This window comes from Pseudophryne corroboree, chromosome 1 (assembly GCF_028390025.1).
Source record: "Pseudophryne corroboree isolate aPseCor3 chromosome 1, aPseCor3.hap2, whole genome shotgun sequence".
NCBI lineage: Eukaryota > Metazoa > Chordata > Amphibia > Anura > Myobatrachidae > Pseudophryne > Pseudophryne corroboree.
The window spans coordinates 1,098,296,498-1,098,315,864 of record NC_086444.1 but is presented as its reverse complement, the minus strand read 5'-3'; the positions used below and the strand labels follow the sequence as shown (position 1 = coordinate 1,098,315,864).

Here is a 19,367-nt window from a genome sequence, read left to right as displayed (position 1 = left end):
TATGCCTTCTCCAGGTTAATATATCTGCCCCAATGTTTGGGGGTCTGCGCAGGCACAAGACCCGTTCTGCTCATTGCTTGCAGCCCCCTGACAGCCACAGCATGACTGACATGCAGCAGCATTTGGGGGGCAGCACCCAGCACTGTTCTTCAAAATGGTGGTATGTCATCCCCGTTTTAAAAGCCGTCACGGCTCCAGGCTTATGAAGACTGGCTAGTGCCTGAAACCATCACAAATCACAACTGATTGGTCACAGCACCTGGATCTCGCAAATGCTAAAAGGAGGCATCTATCTCCTACAGACGCCTCTTGTTGCATTTGAAAGTTAATTACACAGAATTGCACAGCCACTTCCTTCTGGCTGTTCAGATCCTTCCAAACATGAATATCAGGCACAATAGTTGTAAAAAAAAAATGTTTTTACCCCAGATGACTTTTTCTCTTCTGGCAAGATATGCTGCCAGACATCACTGTGATGTCTGGCTGTACACATTACAATTAATATCGCGAGCAAACTTATTTTCCTGTGCACCTCTATGGGGTTAGAGATAAAATGAGCAAAGATATTGGTCGGGAAGTGTTTTCGTCTGGCTGTTAATGAGGCACTCTTCAACACAACGTACTAATTTGAATTACCCGTCACAGATGGAAATAATGCAGTGCTAATTATGTAGAGGCGAAATGTTTGTAATATGCAGATAAATTATAAATTCCACTTCAGAAAATGAGATCACTGTAAAATTGTACACACTGGACTTAAAGGTCTGATTTTAAACAAAGAAACATATAATCTGACGGCGGATAAGAGCCACTTGGCCCATCTAGTCAGCCTCTTTTTTTACCATATTTTTACCTCAAGCCTTATTTGATCCTTATTTCTTTGTAAGCATATCCTTATGTCTATCCCATGCATGTCTAAATTGCTCTACTGTCTTAAGCCCAGTACCCACGGGCCGATATAGGAGAGATGTGTGCTGAGCGAAGCGCTCAGCACACATCTCTCCTGCCGCTCAGCACAGCGCGATCTGTGCTGAGCGTGCGGGGGGAGACTGGGGGGCCGCTCACTTCACCCAGCGGGTGAAGTGAGCGACCCGCTAGATTGGCCTGCATGCAGGCCAATCTAGCAGCGGCGATAGCGATGTGCGGGGCCGCGCATCGCTATCGCCGAGGGGGCTACACACGGAGCGATCATCCCGATATTCTAAGCAATCTAGTCAGATTGCTTAGAATATCGCTCCGTGAGTACCCCCCTTTAGCCTCTACCACCTCTGAAGGGAGGCTATTCCACTTGTCCACTACTCTTTCTGTGAAGTCAATTTTCCTCAGATTTCCCCTGAACCTACCTCCCACCAGTTTCAGTGCATGTCCTCGTTTTCTAATACATCTCTTTATTTGGAGAATGTTTCCCTCCTGGACTTTGTTAAAAATCTTGATATATTTGAAAGTTTCTATCATGTCCCCCCTTCCCCTTCTCTGCACTATGCTATACATATTGAGATTGTTTAGTCTTTCTGGGTATGTTTTGTGATGTAGGCCATGCACCATTTTAGTTTCCCTTCTTTGTACTCTAATGTATTAATATCCTTCTGGAGATATGGCCTCCAGAATTCAACACAGTATTCTAAATGAGGCCGTACCAATGACCTATGCAGTGGCATTATTACTTCTTTATTTCTGCTGCTGATTCCTCTCCCTATGCCTCCCTATGCAACCAAGCATCTGACTTGCCTTCCTCATTGGTTTGTTACGTTGCATACCTGCCTTTAAATCACCTGAAATAGTGACTCCTAGATCCCTTTCCTCCTCAGTAGTTTCCGGTATAATGCCATTAATACTATATTTAGCTTTTGGATTTTCTAAGCCTTTTATTCATAAGCCTATGCCCAAATCATATGAATACACCTTAGAAAATGCACACAAACACAAAATATATGCCAAGCAATAAAATCAAAATCAAGAGTCTAAGCTACTGTAGGACACTCCTACCAGCCACTGAGTTTAAGAATAGTTTTTGGATCTTTGCTGTTTAACACGTCTTGAAACTCTTGGATTCTTTAGCATTGCGTTGTCTTGCATGTACTTATCCCAGTTAGTTTTACTGCTAGATCCAATCACACAACAAGCAAGACGTGCTCCCGCGTTTCCATTTTCCAAGCTGGCCTGGTTATCGCCTTTACCAAGGTCATCAGCCAATTTGTGAACGACAATAGATTTACCAACTGCAGAGTATGGACCAAATAGGTTAGCTTCAAGATTGGTGAGGTGTTGCTGAATCTTTCCATTTCGCACACGGAAATTCCCAAAATCACCAGGGTGATCCGGGTGGTTTACAGAGAAGGGATTGTAATGTCCCCCTGCAGAGTCGCAGCCGTTGCTGAGGTCACCGTAGCTGTGGATGTGAATTGCTCTAACTGACTGATTGGCATCCATGGGAAACCCTTCTACAGTAAAGACAGCTTCCAAATTTCCGTATGGGTAGGTCTGCTTGAGTAGGACTTGTCCTGTGATTTTTAGGTCACTCGAGTTCAGTTTTGGATTTGGTTGTAGATTACATATGGCATAGATGGTCCTATTTGTACTGTCCTGAGTACCTTGGAGTAGCACATCATATAACTGATTTACCTTCTGGGAGATATCCGCTATCATTTCAGCTTGAGAAGCTTGCCCAACGTCCACTTTGGCTCCAAAGCAAACCAAAATAAAGAATATAACAGTTGGGTACATTGTGTGGCACATGGTTCAGCAATATCTGTAAATACAAAGCACATTAGTTGGTTCCTTAATTAGTAAATAAAATTTATGTCATCATACAAATAACCAAGTTATGAAACAATATATTTATGCAATAAACGTTGACAGAAGTACAGAAGCCACTGGAAATATAACTTTATGTTTAATAATTTTGGGTAAAAAAATGTTGAAGAAATGTTAAGTAAAATAGTAAAAGTCATAGCAAGGTTTCTGTAGGAGGATCTGGGGATGTATCATGAAAACAAAGTTTGTCCACCCTGGAGGGGGCAGTTCAGAAGGGGAGTGCCCATACCCCAAGCCTCCTACATGTATTAGAAGGATAATTGCTAGCTAGAAGCTTACTGTTTGATACCGGTAACTTCTCAATTTGTCTTGTTTAGAAGGTTTGCATCTCCCCCTTATAAATTTGCACATCAATGTACTAATCTTGCTACAATTCTCTTTATGTAGGTCTGTACTGAAATGGGCTTGTTTAAGACAATTTTCTGCATGACTTCGATGCATTGAAACTATACATCGTTAAAAATCATGCAAATAGTGCATGATTTTAATTTCACAAATATTAACCATCCGATGCGCGGTCCCACAGATCGTTGGTCATAAATTAAGATCTTCCTTACTGCAGGGAAGATCTGTCAATCTCGTTAGTGACAGATCAGCTCTGACTGATATACTGTTAGGTCTTTTGTCAAAAAAGAACACTTTTTGCACGATATCGTTTATCCAGTAGTGCCGGGGAGCTGCCAGGGGAGTTCAAGGGAAATTGTTAATGACGTTGCATCGTTGGCGAGTTGTCTCGTGTGTGGCCAGCTAAACACTATAATATTGAAGTATGGCATTTCTCAATTTATTACCAGCTGTTTTCCAGTAGCAAAAAAACTTTAATTAAAAACAAAAGCTAGGGTCTCTATTGTATCATATGTACTTCAGACTGTGGTCCCAATTCAGATCTGGACGCAGCGTTCGCAGGCTGAAGGCCAGTGCAGTGTGCGTATGCACAGAAGCCGCGCTGCGCGTGCGCGTGCGCACATGGTGAGATGCTACGGCATCTCACTTGTGCGATCACCTCTGCATGATTGACAGGCAGAGGCGGTTGGAGCTGTCGTGTCAGGGGCATTGGGGGGGGGGGGCAGCCTGGACAATAGGGGCGTATCAGGACCATTGCTGAGGTGGGTCGTGGCAGCTGCGTGACATCACATGCAGCCGCTGCGCCCAAAAACATGGCGGGTAGCCATCTGCCTTTGCAGCCAGGTTGAGTAGAGAGCTACTTGGCAGGTGCCATGTTTTTGGTGGTGGGGGGGCAGGACCCAGCATGCGGGGCGGACTTGCCCTGTGCTGGGCGTTCCCCCGCATGTCAAAGATTTTGATCGTAGATATGCATTTTTTCACACATTTACGATCAGGTATGAATTAGGTCCTGTGTGTATAAGGTGTTAGACTTGGGTCTCAATCCGAACATATCTCATGATATGCAAATATTCCAAATTACTTCTGCTCTCAAGCATTTTAAATATGGGAGCTTAAAGCTGCAATAAGAGGTATGTCTAGTTACACAGTCAATAGGTCGACACCATATGGTCAATATGCATTAGGCTGACTTGGTCAAAAGGTCGACATGGTCATTAGGTCGACCTATGAAAGGTTATCAGCGCTTCTGGTCGACAGGTTCACATTGTCAACACACATATGGTCGACATGACTTCTTTTTTTCATATTCTATCATCCATGTGTAGCCTTGCCCGAAGCATGACGAGCGGTACACTAATGGGGGGGTCCACACACTGAGACAGCGATAATGACACCAAAAACAGGTTGTGGTGACAATTTACTGTCGACATTTCATGTGTCGGCGTTTTGTACCTGTTGACCTTTCATAGGTCAACTTAATGACCATGTCAACTCTTTGTCCATGTCAACATTTTCACTGTCGACCATGTGGTGTCAACCTAATGATTGTAGACCTTCTAACTGTAGATCTATTGAACTGTAACCATAATAAGAGGGCAAGAGGGGGTACAAATCATTATCTAGCCTAAGGCTTACATAGGGTATCAGTGAAGCACTGGTTAAACAAGTGGCTGTTGTACTTTGAAGGGTCAGGACGGTAGAGAGCCTGGCTGGGCCCAGATACTTTTAAGGGGGAGTGGCCTAATCACAGGAGGTGTGGCCATGCACCCTTAGAAAAAAAAATACAGAAAAAAAATTGTATTTTAAGCACCTCCCGGCCACACTGCACCTCGGTACACAGCATCATGTGCTGGGCAAAGGAGAAAAGCTGAAGCTGTTTCTGCCAGGAAAGGGGGGGACTTGGGCCCCTTCATCAGATCTGGGCCTAGGTAAGTAGTGCCCTCTCCCCCCTTCTTGGCACCACTGTTGAGGGTAACTTTTGAATGTTACATCTATTTAGCAAAAGACCATGGGTCAGATGTAATAGCACCCGAGTTCGGCGGCCGTTCGGGATGCGGCTGAACTCGGACGTTTTTTTAAAGGGGCAATTCTGTACAAGGCATGGTTTAGCCTTGTACATGATTTCCCCTTTAAAAAAACGTCCCAGTTCATCCGGCATCTCATGTGACCGCCAAACTCGGGCGCTATTACATCTGGCCCATGTTAAAATTCTGCTAAACTTTGCAGTTTAGAATGTATCACATGTTATATGTAGGCTAGTTACTTGTACCCTTACAGTGGACAGTGCCTTGTCTTGGCTACATAGAACCCTGGACAATTAATATTGCTGTATTCTTTGGCTACCACATACCTGTAGAACAGTGGTTCTCAAACTGTGTGCCGTGGCACCCAGAGGTGCCTCAGGACACTTGCAGGGGTGCCTTGGATTGGTGGTCCAAGACCAATTCGAATTATTTATGGTCAATATAATAGGCAAAACAAGTGCTAGTGGCTGCCAATCAAAAAATATGTTGAAAAAAGGAGAAAATTGAACCTAAGGATGACATATATAAACAATTTACTTAATTTACTATTTCTTTCTAAATTTCAGAATAAGAAACTTTTGGCCATGGGGTGCCATGAAAAAAAAAAATTGGATACTTTAGGGTGTCGTGATTCAATAAAGTTTGGGAAACACTGCTGTAGAATATAAATGCAAAAAATACAGTTTGAGTAAACATTCCAGTTTTTGTAAAAAGTTGACATTCCTTTGTTTTCATCTATTTTCTCTCCTAAGGACAAACATAGCCACAATCACAAAAATACAATAAAGTTTCAGTAAGATTTTTTTATATATCTGGTTTTCTTTGGGTATACAACATTGTAAAAAAAAAATCTTTCTAATCTACAAGAACACTGAGCTGCATGGTAATAAGAGAAAACCTGTGTTTACTGAAATAAAATAGGATGGATGTATTTACACTGGTGGTACGGCATTGGAATCAAAGATAAGCATAGCTTAAGGGGGGGGGGGGGGGGAGTATACTCTCTTATGGGTAGGGAATGGTAGTGAATGAAGAGGAAAGAGAACGGGAATAAAGTATACACCCTGTTCCCTTTCCCCTAAATTAGCTACCAGTCACTACCAGGCCTTAATCCGGTATTCGTTCAGGATCCTGACTTTCGGGATCCCGGCAGCCGTAATACCAGCAACAGAATCCCAACAGCCGCCACAGTTAAGACGCTGGCATCCCAAAGATATCAGGATCCCAATGGCGATATCCTGACAGTTGGGATCCCGAAGGCAAGTATTAACTGCTGGGTTAGGTTTAGCGTGTGGGAGAGGGTATTAGGTTTAGGCCCACTCTGGGGGGGGGGGGGGGGGTTAGGGTTAGCCATCACCATGGGAGTGTTAGGGTTAGGCACTAAGGGGGGAGGGTTAGGTTTAGGCACCACTGGGAGGAGGTTAGGATTAGGCACCAAGAGGGGACGTTAGGGTTAGGCAGCGGACAGGGAGGGTTAGAGGGTAGGGGAGGGTGGTTAGGGTATCCTGCGCACTCTTGTCTGCATTTCCACGATCAGGATGCCGGCATCGGGATACCGACCGACGGCTTTTCATACTGAACCCCTTAATCCATATGTTCATTCTTTATACTGTATAACTTCACTTTATCATCAGCTCTTACAATCACAATCCATCTCACTTCTTCACTCATACCGTGTCCTTTACACATACTTCACATGTCTATATATTTATTGACATGAATTAATTTGACAGGCAATCTCATAAGTCACTGATCCCTGTCATTTAACACATGCCCCATACATTCCCAGCATCTCCTGCACTCACACGTCCTTATTGGCCAGTTCTGCTAATCTGAGCTCATCACGTATCTAATTAACTGAAATCTAATCTAGACCTTTTTTTTTTTTTAATACTTAAATGCACTTATGGTAAAAGCTAAACAGTTAAACATGTATATTAATTAATAACACCCAAACAATATTAGTGTTTCATTCAATTTTTTTTATTTTTAAGTCCAACATTATTATGAACACCCATTTATTGTCAAAATGTACATGGAAATTATTTTTACAAAAATACAAGTAAAATATACACACAGATATGAATATTAGAAATAAAAAAAAAACAGTCCACCAATTTCTAAATGTTCATAGCTAATATACTGTAAAATGTTTATTTGTCTAGTCAATGTACCTACTTTAAAAGTACAGTAATGTCAAAATGATGGTAGTCTTATAAAATGTCTTAAATTATAATTCTTCTATAATGTGTCCTCTTTGTGTGTTATATTTGAGGTTTTCTGTCATCATGCACCATCCTTGATGCATGTAGAACAACTCTAGTTGTAAAGATTCTGTGCCTCTCCATCTTCTCTATTATCCACAGTGACATGGTCCTCCAGGATTGTTCCAGAGGTGCTTAAAAAAAAGGAAGAAAAAGAGGTACACATCAGTGCTCACTGCCCCTGTATACTCACCTTTAAGGGGGTCTATACTTCCAGCTGCTAACCCTAATGCCATTTGCAGCATGCCGAGATGAACTCCAGTTAAATAAGTCATACTCTTTAAATATGCACTAGGGTCAAACCCGAATAGTAAACAACTGACAAAAGCCATTTAATATTTTTGGAACATTGGATCTAACAGTATTACAAGGCCAAGATTGAGTAGACTGTGCTAAAACAGGGATACCATGAAACTGGAAACCCAGACAGACTCAACCAAACCTCCACAACACCCCAACCCCCTCCATCCCCCCAAAAAACAAATGAAACATAAGAGATTGGCAGAGCAAGACTAATTTTAAAATGCAGGATTGACACCCAACTGTTAGCAAGTTTCTAAAAACAAAGAACAATTTTTATTTTTTAAATCAGGGATCCAAGATTAGTATTACACGGATGATTTTATGGATATCCATGCTTGAACACAGGGGATCATTCCGAGTTGATCGCTCGCTAGCTACATTTTGCAGCCATGCAGATGCATAGTCGCCGCCCACTGGAGAGTGTATATTTGCTGTGCAAGGGTGCGATCGCATGTGCAGCCGAGCGGGAAGAAAATAGTTTGTGCAGTTTCTGAGTAGCTCTGAACTTACTCAGCCCTTTGCGATCACTTAAGCCTGTCCGGTCCCAGAATTGACGTCAGACACCCGCCCTGCAAACGCTTGGACATGCCTGCGTTTTTCCAAACACTCCCAGAAAATGGTCAGTTGACACCCACAAATGCCCTCTTCCTGTTAATCTCCTTGCGATCAGCTGTGCGAATGGATTCTTCGTTAAATCCACCGCACAGCAACGATCCGCTTTGTATCCATACGCATGCGCAGTGGTGACCTGATCGCTGCGCTGCAAAAAATGGCAGCGTGCGATCAGGTCGGAATGACCCCCACAGACCGTAACATCACAAGGGCAAAGATCCTTAAAACCTGGACTGTCAGGGCACAGCCTGAAGACCTGGGATTTAAAACAAGCTAGCTCAAACTTGACTAAAAAACACATGCAAACAAACTCACACAAAAAACAAACATCACATTTTAAAAAAACAAACAAGACTGTTTTTACACTGCAAAGCCGACACCCTATTTTAACCAACTGCCTGAAAATATTTCTCAACATTTGAACAATACAACTTTTAAAATACAAAGCATGCACACTATAGTAATAGAAAGAAAAAAAATTTGGAAATCCATAAAAATATTAAAACTATATGAGACCATACAAAACAATTTTTTTTATTTTTTTTTTAAGGGGATCTTTTAAAAATGAAATCCAAAAATCATCCTTCACATCACATTACCTACAGTACATAAATGTACAAGATATAATTTAGAAAAAAAATTCATACAGACAGATTAGATAACAGTGTATTAGCATTCCCCTGAGAGGGGTTGCTGAAGATTGGAATGATGAACATATAGAAAAAATAAGAATTTACTCACCGGTAATTCTATTTCTCGTAGTCCGTAGTGGATGCTGGGACTCCGTAAGGACCATGGGGAATAGCGGCTCCGCAGGAGACTGGGCACAACTAAAAGAAAGCTTTAGACTACTGGTGTGCACTGGCTTCTCCCACTATGACCCTCCTCCAGACTTCAGTTAGGATACTGTGCCCGGAAGAGCTGACACAATAAGGAAGGATTTTGAATCCCGGGTAAGACTCATACCAGCCACACCAATCACACCGTATTACTCGTGATACAATACCCAGTTAACAGTATGAGAACAACTGAGCCTCTCAACAGATGGCTCAACAATAACCCTTTAGTTAAACAATAACTATATACAAGTATTGCAGACAATCCGCACTTGGGATGGGCGCCCAGCATCCACTACGGACTACGAGAAATAGAATTACCGGTGAGTAAATTCTTATTTTCTCTGACGTCCTAAGTGGATGCTGGGACTCCGTAAGGACCATGGGGATTATACCAAAGCTCCCAAACGGGCGGGAGAGTGCGGATGACTCTGCAGCACCGAATGGGCAAACTCTAGATCCTCCTCAGCCAGGGTGTCAAACTTGTAGAATTTAGCAAAAGTGTTTGACCCCGACCAAGTAGCTGCTCGGCAAAGTTGTAGAGCTGAGACCCCTCGGGCAGCCGCCCAAGAAGAGCCCACCTTCCTCTTGGAATGGGCTTTCACTGATTTAGGATGCGGCAGTCTAGCCGCAGAATGTGCAAGCTGAATCGTACTACAGATCCAGCGAGCAATAGTCTGCTTTGAAGCAGGTGCACCCAACTTGTTGGGCGCATACAGGATAAATAGCGAGTCAGTCTTTCTGACTCCAGCTGTCCTGGAAACATAAATTTTCAGGGCCCTGACTACGTCCAACAACTTGGAAGCCTCCAAGTCTTTAGTAGCCGCAGGCACCACGATAGGTTGGTTCAGGTGAAAGGCTGATACCACCTTTGGGAGAAATTGGGGACGCGTCCTCAATTCTGCCCTATCCATATGGAAAATCAGATAAGGGCTTTTACATGACAAAGCCGCCAATTCTGATACCCGCCTGGCCGAAGCCAAGGCCAACAACATGACCACTTTCCACGTGAGATACTTCAATTCCACGGTTTTAAGTGGCTCAAACCAATGTGACTTTAGGAAATCCAACACCACGTTGAGATCTCAAGGTGCCACTGGAGGCACAAAAGGGGGCTGAATATGCAGCACTCCCTTAACAAAAGTTTGAACTTCAGGTAGTGAAGCCAGTTTTCTCTGGAAGAAAATCGATAGAGCCGAAATCTGGACCTTAATGGAACCCAATTTTAGGCCCATAGTCACCCCTGACTGTAGGAAGTGCAGTTAACGGCCCAGCTGAAATTCCTCCATTGGGGCCTTCCTGGCCTCACACCACGCAACATATTTTCGCCATATGCGGTAATAATGGTTTGCGGTTACTTCTTTCCTAGCTTTAATCAGCGTAGGAATGACTTCTTCCGGAATGCCCTTTTCCTTCAGGATCCGGTGTTCAACCGCCATGCCGTCAAACGCAGCCGCGGTAAGTCTTGGAACAGACAGGGCCCCTGCTGCAGCAGGTCCTGTCTGAGCGGCAGAGGCCATGGGTCCTCTGACATCATTTCTTGAAGTTCCGGGTACCAAGCTCTTCTTGGCCAATCCGGAACAATGAGTATAGTTCTTACTCATCTTCTTCTTATTATCCTCAGTACCTTTGGTATGAGAGGAAGAGGAGGGAACACATAAACCGACCGGTACACCCACGGTGTCACTAGAGCGTCCACAGCTATCGCCTGAGGGTCTCTCGACCTGGCGCAATATCTTTCTAGCTTTTTGTTTAGGCGGGACGCCATCATGTCCACCTGTGGCCTTTCCCAACGGTTTACAATCAGTTGGAAGACTTCTGGATGAAGTCCCCACTCTCCCGGGTGGAGGTCGTGCCTGCTGAGGAAGTCTGCTTCCCAGTTGTCCACTCCCGGAATGAACACTGCTGACAGTGCTAACACGTGATTTTCCGCCCATCGGAGAATCCTTGTGGCTTCTGCCATCGCCATCCTGCTTCTCGTGCCGCCCTGTCGGTTTACATGGGCGACCGCCGTGATGTTGTCTGACTGGATCAGTACCGGCTGGTTTTGAAGCAGGGGTTTTGCTTGACTTAGGGCATTGTAAATGGCCCTCAGTTCCAGAATATTTATGTGCAGGGAAGTCTCCTGACTTGACCATAGTACTTGGAAGTTTCTTCCCTGTGTGACTGCCCCCCAGCCTCGAAGGCTGGCATCCGTGGTCACCAGGACCCAGTCCTGTATGCCGAATCTGCGGCCCTCTTGAAGATGAGCACTCTGCAGCCACCACAGCAGAGACACCCTGGTCCTTGGAGACAGGGTTATCAGCCGATGCATCTGAAGATGCGATCGTGACCATTTGTCCAACAGGTCCCACTGAAAAGTTCTTGCATGGAACCTGCCGAATGGAATTGCTTCGTAGGAAGCTACCATCTTTCCCAGGATCCGCGTGCAGTGATGCACCGACACCTGTTTTGGTTTTAGGAGGCCTCTGACTAGAGATGACAGCTCCTTGGCCTTCTCCTCCGGGAGAAACACTTTTTTCTGTTCTGTGTCCAGAACCATCCCCAGGAACAGTAGACGTGTCGTAGGGACCAGCTGTGACTTTGGAATATTTAGAATCCAGCCGTGCTGTTGTAGCACCTCCCGAGATAGTGCTACCCCGACCAACAACTGCTCCCTGGACCTCGCCTTTATCAGGAGATCGTCCAAGTACGGGATAATTAAAACTCCCTTCTTTCGAAGGAGTATCATCATTTCGGCCATTACCTTGGTAAAGACCCTCGGAGCCGTGGATAGACCGAACGGCATCGTCTGGAATTGGTAATGACAATCCTGTACCACAAATCTGAGGTACTCCTGGTGAGGATGGTAAATGGTAACATGCAGGTAAGCATCCTTGATGTCCAGTGATACCATGTAATCCCCCTCGTCCAGGCTTGCAATAACCGCCCTGAGCGATTCCATCTTGAACTTGAATTTTTTTATATACGTGTTCAAGGATTTCAAATTTAAAATGGGTCTCACCGAACCGTCCGGTTTCGGTACCACAAACATTGTAGAATAGTAACCCCGTCCTTGTTGAAGTAGGGGCACCTTTACTATCACCTGCTGGGAATACAGCTTGTGAATTGCCTCTAACACTGCCTCCCTGGCTGAGGGAGTTGTTGGCAAGGCAGATTTGAGGAAACGGCGGGGGAGAGACGTCTCGAATTCCAGCTTGTACCCCTGAGATACTACTTGAAAGATCCAGGGATCCACCCGTGAGCGAGCCCACTGATCGTTGAAATTTTTGAGACGGGCCCCCACCGTACCTGGCTCCGCCTGTGGAGCCCCAGCGTCATGCTGTGGACTTAGAGGAAGCGGGGGAGGACTTTTGCTCCTGGGAACTGGCTGTATGCTGAAGCTTTTTCCCCCTACCTCTGCCTCTGGGCAGAAAGGACGCGCCTTTAACCCGCTTGCCCTTATGGGGCCGAAAGGACTGTACCTGATAATACGGTGCTTTCTTTGGCTGTGAGGGAACATGGGGTAAAAATGTAGACTTCCCAGCTGTTGCTGTGGAAACGAGGTCCGAGAGACCATCCCCGAACAACTCCTCACCCTTATAAGGCAAAACTTCCATGTGCCTTTTAGAACTGCATCTCCTGTCCACTGCCGAGTCCATAACCCTCTCCTGGCAGAAATGGACATTGCACTTATTTTAGATGCCAGCCGGCAAATATCCCTCTGTGCATCCCTCATGTATAAGAGTGCGTCTTTAATATGCTCTACGGTTAGCAATATAGTGTCCCTGTCTAGGGTATCAATATTTTCCGACAGTGAATCTGACCACGCAGCTGCAGCACTGCACATCCATGCTGAAGCAATAGCTGGTCTCAGTATAACACCTGTGTGTGTATATATAGACTTCAGGATCGCCTCCTGCTTTCTATCAGCAGATTCCTTCAGGGCGGCCGTATCCGGAGACGGTAGTGCCACCTTCTTTGACAAGCGTGTGAGCGCTTTACCCACCCTAGGGGATGTTTCCCAACGTGACCTATCCTCTGGCGGGAAAGGGTATGCCATTAGTAACTAGTGATGAGCGAGGTAACCTCTTAGAAATTACCAGTTTCTTATCGGGGGAAGCCCACGCTTCTTCACACACTTCATTTAATTCCTCAGATGGAGGAAAAACAACCGGTAGTTTTTTCTCTCCAAACATAATACCCTTTTTTGTGGTACCCGGGGTACCATCAGAAATATGCAACACATTTTTCATTGCCTCAATCATATAACGTGTGGCCCTATTGGAAGATACATTAGTCTCATCGTCGTCGACACTGGATTCAGTATCCGTGTCGACATCTGTGTCTGCCATCTGAGGTAGCGGGCGTTTTAGAGCCCCTGATGGCTTTTGAGACGCCTGGGCAGGCACAAGCTGAGAAGCCGGCTGTCCCATATTTGGTATGTCGTCAAACCTTTTATGCAAGGAGTCGACACTGTCGTGTAATTCCTTCCACAGAACCATCCACTCAGGCGTCGACCCCGCAGGGGGTGACATCACATTTATCGGCATTTGCTCCGCCTCCACATAAGCCTCCTCATCAAACATGTCAACACAGCCGTACCGACACACCGCATACACACAGGGAATGCTCTGACAGAGGACAGGACCCCACAAAGCCCTTTGGGGAGACAGAGAGAGAGTATGCCAGCACACACCAGAGCGCTATATAACACAGGGATCCCACTATAAATGAGTGTTTTTCCCTTATAGCTGCTTATATTATATATACTGCGTCTAAATTTAGTGCCCCCCCTCTCTTTTTTACCCTTATGTAGCTTGACACTGCAGGGGAGAGCCAGGGAGCGTCCTTCCAGCGGAGCTGTGAGGGAAAAATGGCGCCAGTGTGCTGAGGGAGATGGCCCCGCCCCTTTTCTGGCGGACTTCTCCCGCCTTTTCTGGAATTCTGGCAGGGGTATTTTTGCACCTATATAGCCTTCCTGACTATATATGGTGTAGATTTGCCAGCCAAGGTGTCTTATATTGCCCTCAGGGCGCCCCCCCCCAGCGCCCTGCACCCATCAGTGACCGGAGTGTGAGGTGTGCATGAGGAGCAAGGGCGCACAGCTGCAGTGCTGTGCGCTACCTTGTTGAAGACAGAAGTCTTCTGCCGCCGATTTTCGGGAACACTTCTTGCTTCTGGCTCTGTAAGGGGGCCGGCGGCGCGGCTCCGGGACCGAACATCGAGGTCGGGTCCTGTGGTCGATCCCTCTGGAGCTAATGGTGTCCAGTAGCCTAAGAAGCCCAAGCTACCACCAGTTAGGTAGGTTCGCTTCTTCTCCCCTTAGTCCCTCGCTGCAGTGAGTCTGTTGCCAGCAGATCTCACTGTAAAATAAAAAACCTAAATATACTTTCTTTCTAGGAGCTCAGGAGAGCCCCTAGTGTGCATCCAGCTCAGCCGGGCACAAGATTCTAACTGAAGTCTGGAGGAGGGTCTTAGTGGGAGGAGTCAGTGCACACCAGTAGTCTAAAGCTTTCTTTTAGTTGTGCCCAGTCTCCTGCGGAGCCGCTATTCCCCATGGTCCTTACGGAGTCCCAGCATCCACTTAGGACGTCAGAGAAAAGGATTACAGGAATGTTTAAAAGTATAGTATATATGATATAATTCAGACCTGATCGCTGGGCATCGATTTTTATAGCCCTGCGATCAGATAGTGGCCGCCTACAGGGGGATTATATTTTAGCTGTGCAAGTGTGCGAACGCATGTGTAGCAGAGCTGCAGAAACAGATTTTGTGCAGTCTCTGTGCAGCCCAGGACTCACTCAGCCGCTGCGATCACATCAGGCTGTTCAGGACCGGATTTGACGTCAGGAACCCTCCCTGCAAACGCTTGGACACGCCTGCATTTTTCCAAACACTCCATGAAAACGGTCAGTTGCCACCAACAAACGCCCTCTTCCTGTCAATCTCCTTGCGATCGCCCGTGCAAATAGACCCTTCGCACAAACCCATCGCTGAGCGGCGATCCACTTTATAGCCGTGCAACACGCCTGCGCATTGCGATGCATACGCATGCGCAGTTTGTGTCTGATCGCCCGCTGTGCGAAAACGCTAAGCAGCGATCAGGTCTGAATTGGCCCCATAAAGCAGATAGAAAAGACAGAATCAGAACCATTCACAAAGAGAATAGTATATTAGGGTGGACAGTTGGAAAATACACATACAGTGATTTCAGCGCTGCTTACCTGAAGAGGAAGAGAAAATACTTTACTTCTTTTCCAGATCAGATTGGTCTCCTTGCCGGCTGTACAGTACTGTAGTTGTCCCAGTCAGTAAGTGCTGATTGCTCGATAGGTGATCAGTAATTTCCAGAAGCTAGTTCCAATAGGCCGTCACACCGTGTAAGGGCAGGTAGCAGTCAGAGCAAGGTATGCGGTCTATAGATCTACAGTGTCTAGTTAGACAATCAATAGTTTGACACAAATGGTCGACATGCATTAGGTCGACATGGTAAAAATCGACATGGTCATTAGGTCAATCTGCAAATGGTTGCCAGTGCTTGTGGTCGACAGGTACAAAAGGTCGACATAACAATTTGACGACAACATTTTTTAAAATATGCTTTGTTGACCTTTTTCTGTGTTGACTATTTCTCATGTCGGCCTTTTCATGTGTCAACCTTTTGTACCTATCGACCTTTTCCAATATAGACCTTAATAAAGGTCGACCTAATGACAAGGTTGACTGTAGATCTATTGAACCGAAGCCCATAGGAAAATGGTGCCTAAGCTAGGGTGGTGCAGAACTTTTATATTCTATATAAAAGAGTGGGAACATTGCTCCTCCTTCACATGAGATTTATGTTTTTTCATTGGTTGGCTCAGGTTCAAACGTCAGGTCAAACAGAGCTGCTAGTATGTCTCGGGGTGTGTAGGCAAACATTTTATTGGTTGGATGCAGGGAGAAATATAATTTATGATAGTTAATTGTTTTCTATGGACGCAAGGACCATAGTAAATATGTCCCCATGTGTGTAGGAGGCCATTTTATATGTTGGATGCCGGTGTGTCTGTTCCAGGACCATGCAGTGAGTGCGTGATGTATGTCATTCTGCATGGTGCTATGGAAACAGTGAAAGTTGTATTTATTAAATAAACTATATATTACATTTTAAATGCAGATTGTATAATACACGTAATATTAAGTTTATAATGTCTGCAGGAACAGACTGTGCAACATAATGACAAGGGTTGCAGGGTAGCTTTTGGTGATGGCAGTACTAGCAGCACTTCCAGGGCTCATAGGGAAACCTGGGACTTCTAGTACCATGGTTTAAAGTAGACTCGGGTGGAGTGCTATTAGCGGGGCAGCGTCTATAATGTCTACCTTTTAATAGTCGATCTGTAACCCGTCGAATATTTTACATGTCAAGCTATTTCTTCTGTCGGACTTTACCTTGTCTAACTATTCATTGTCTATCTCATCACTGTCGACCATTATGGTATGTCCATGTAATCTATTTGATCATTTACATGTCAATGTATTGTTTCAATCAACAATATTGATGTCGATCAAATGATACTGTTGATCTGAACACCCTGCCGAACTAACGTGGTCCAACTACTTACTGTCTAACAAGTCAGCGTTGGTTTATTAATCTACATCCCAATTATAAGTGGTGCCAGTAGCAGCTTTCCCTTCACTGAGCGCAAAATAGCTGATTTACATTTCACTCAATGGGGACAATTCAATTATCAGTGATGGATGCCGGGTGCCAGCGTTCTATTTCTCCGGCAACTTGCGACCACCAATGTATTGTAGCATATATTTACTGCTATGCCATAGAAGAGTGCAGGATATTCTGCCATCATGGACTACCATAAATATTAGTGATGAGGGCAGCGGTAGATTGCTGATAAGTCAATGCACCCAAATATGTCCATAACTGCAACTAGTGAATTTATACCCCGGGGCAGTACCATTAACTACAATAATTACAGTATATTCCTTTATATCGGCGCACATCTAGACACTGTCCTGAAGATGTGGTTGTGGCTTCAGCTCTACCTAATAAGGTGTAAAGGTAAATAAGTTCATTGTAACAGAGCTGTAGGGACATGTCAGGTTAATACCACAACAAAGTATTTTACTCACGTGGTTCAAATATATTTGGTTTGCTAGAAAACCTGAATAACCCCCTAAAATGTACTATATAATTATTGAAATACATTGCTAAGCTGATCGGTATTTATTTTTTCACAACATAAGAAAAAAAATATTTTAATGATCTGTCTCTCTACCACTGAGGTAAGCTAAACTGGGTTGGGGCTGAGAGACCGGCGCTGGGGATCTCGCCGATCGGCATACAGAACCCGGGATCCCGGCAGCAGAATGCCGGTGGGGGCGAACCAACAAAGCCCCACACCATGGACACCCATGAGTGGGATTAGTCCCTGCGGGTCTGCATTCTGTCTGCCGCCATTTTGATCGCTCTGGATCACGGCGTTGGTAAGGTGACCGTCGGGATCCCGAGTGCAAGTCATATGACTGCTTCCCAGCTAAACTTACTGTAGTTGCTAATTTGCTGTTGCCATATTTGAGGTTTGCTATACACCAGTCTGAATGCATTTGCCGTACAACAAATCACGTGTGTATAAAATGTAGTGTTTGCCTTATGTTACAGACAATATTAACATGTTAAAGATACAAAAGGAAACTTCTTGTATGACATTTTAACACAAGTGGCTCCTATTTCTTTGCTCTACTTGAGCAATCTTATTTACCTTCATACTATGAAGTTCATAGAGGGCACATATGTCAGGATTCTTTTATTATTATTATTATTATATATTGAAATTCAACATATTAACCTTCGTTTACAGTATGACAGAAAGGGGTTATTACATCTTAAGAACAGTTAGTCTTGTTGTATAAATACTACAGAGTCTGACCGGGAATAAATGACAATACTATTATAAAAGCGTAATAATAATAATCGTCATCATCATCATCATCATCATCATCCTAATATAACATAATGACAGCTATGGATCACTTCTTCTAGTAATGTGACCATGTCCATTGTTTGCAAACGGCACAGAAAAGCAAAATCTATTAAAACAAAAAAAACAAAAAATCTAGATGAAGCTTAAAATGAGATGTTAACTAATAATTATGACAAATCAGGAATTTTGACAGCTTTCTTGTCCTTTTAATGCAATGTGAAATGTCAGTTACCTTTAGTTGTTTGGAACCAGCGACCAGACAGACTTGGATAGTGGAGCTAGGAGTATGTGCTCTGAGTGTGAGCAGTCTGGATGTGTATTGGTTTTATAACACGGTGTAATGAGGGGAGTGGTCACAGGAACTGCAGTTACTCTACTAGGATAAACATCCTAGTTGGCCTGACTGTTTTTTTGGAACAGATTCATTACCATTTTGTTATGTAAGCTACATTCAACAAATCATTGCTGCATCACTGACTTACTTCACTTCCAAAGCTTGCTTACTGTCCAAATATATTGTGGCTGTACAGAGAAGGAAGGGAGACATCTGGATCTAATCACAATGTAATGCACAATTTCATCGCTACTACTTGTTTTTTACCAATCACATTTTAACCACACTGTTCATTTTTATTGTTACTGCAGTTATACATATTACTTAACACTTTTGGACATTTGCAAATAAAAGTATTTAAAACAATGCAAAGGTGATACCTGTAGTAGATAGCTATAGTGGAAATCATTGTACGCTGTCAAAAGTTGCTGTTCTTAAGACTCTCATGAAAAGGTGTGAGGTTCCTGCACTAATTGTTAGCTCTTCTGACCATTTGGCGACTGCTGGTCATCTCGGGGTACCTTATGGGCTACCTTGTACCTACATGAGTTCGGAAACATTTAGGCAAAGACACAAATATGTGATAATAAGATGTATTTTTATATATATATATATATATATATATTTACAAGCATATGAGTACAAATAATAATGGACAAGGGTACTGCTACTCTACCCTAGTATAAAGGTTATACAGTATAGTTACCATTTATCAAGAGCATGTTCTACCCAACAAACCACATCATTCACCACCCCTCTGCCCCACGGAAACTTAGGGCCGTATTCTATTCGATGCCGGTCAAAACAACTGACAGTTTTGGCCCGGTCCCGACAGTGTCAATCTGACTTTTTTAAAAGTCGGATTGACA

The 19,367-nt window shown here is 44.3% G+C and overlaps 1 protein-coding gene across 1 annotated transcript; it reads right to left on the bottom strand.

Annotated features, from left to right (window-relative positions):
* Positions 1-1,845: 1,845 nt before the first annotated feature.
* On the bottom strand, positions 1,846-18,496 carry LOC134927417 (extracellular superoxide dismutase [Cu-Zn]-like). Its single transcript, XM_063921839.1, has 2 exons — positions 18,397-18,496; positions 1,846-2,749 (listed from the first exon to the last, which is right to left on the bottom strand). The coding sequence occupies exon 2, from the start codon at positions 2,734-2,736 to the stop codon at positions 1,999-2,001; it is 738 nt and encodes a 245-aa protein (XP_063777909.1). The 5' UTR covers positions 2,737-2,749; positions 18,397-18,496; the 3' UTR covers positions 1,846-1,998.
* Positions 18,497-19,367: the final 871 nt, after the last annotated feature.

Excerpts from the sequence above, each read along its gene's own strand:
- LOC134927417 (XM_063921839.1), bottom strand. The coding sequence starts at position 2,736 with ATGTGCCACACAATGTACCCAACTGTTATATTCTTTATTTTGGTTTGC.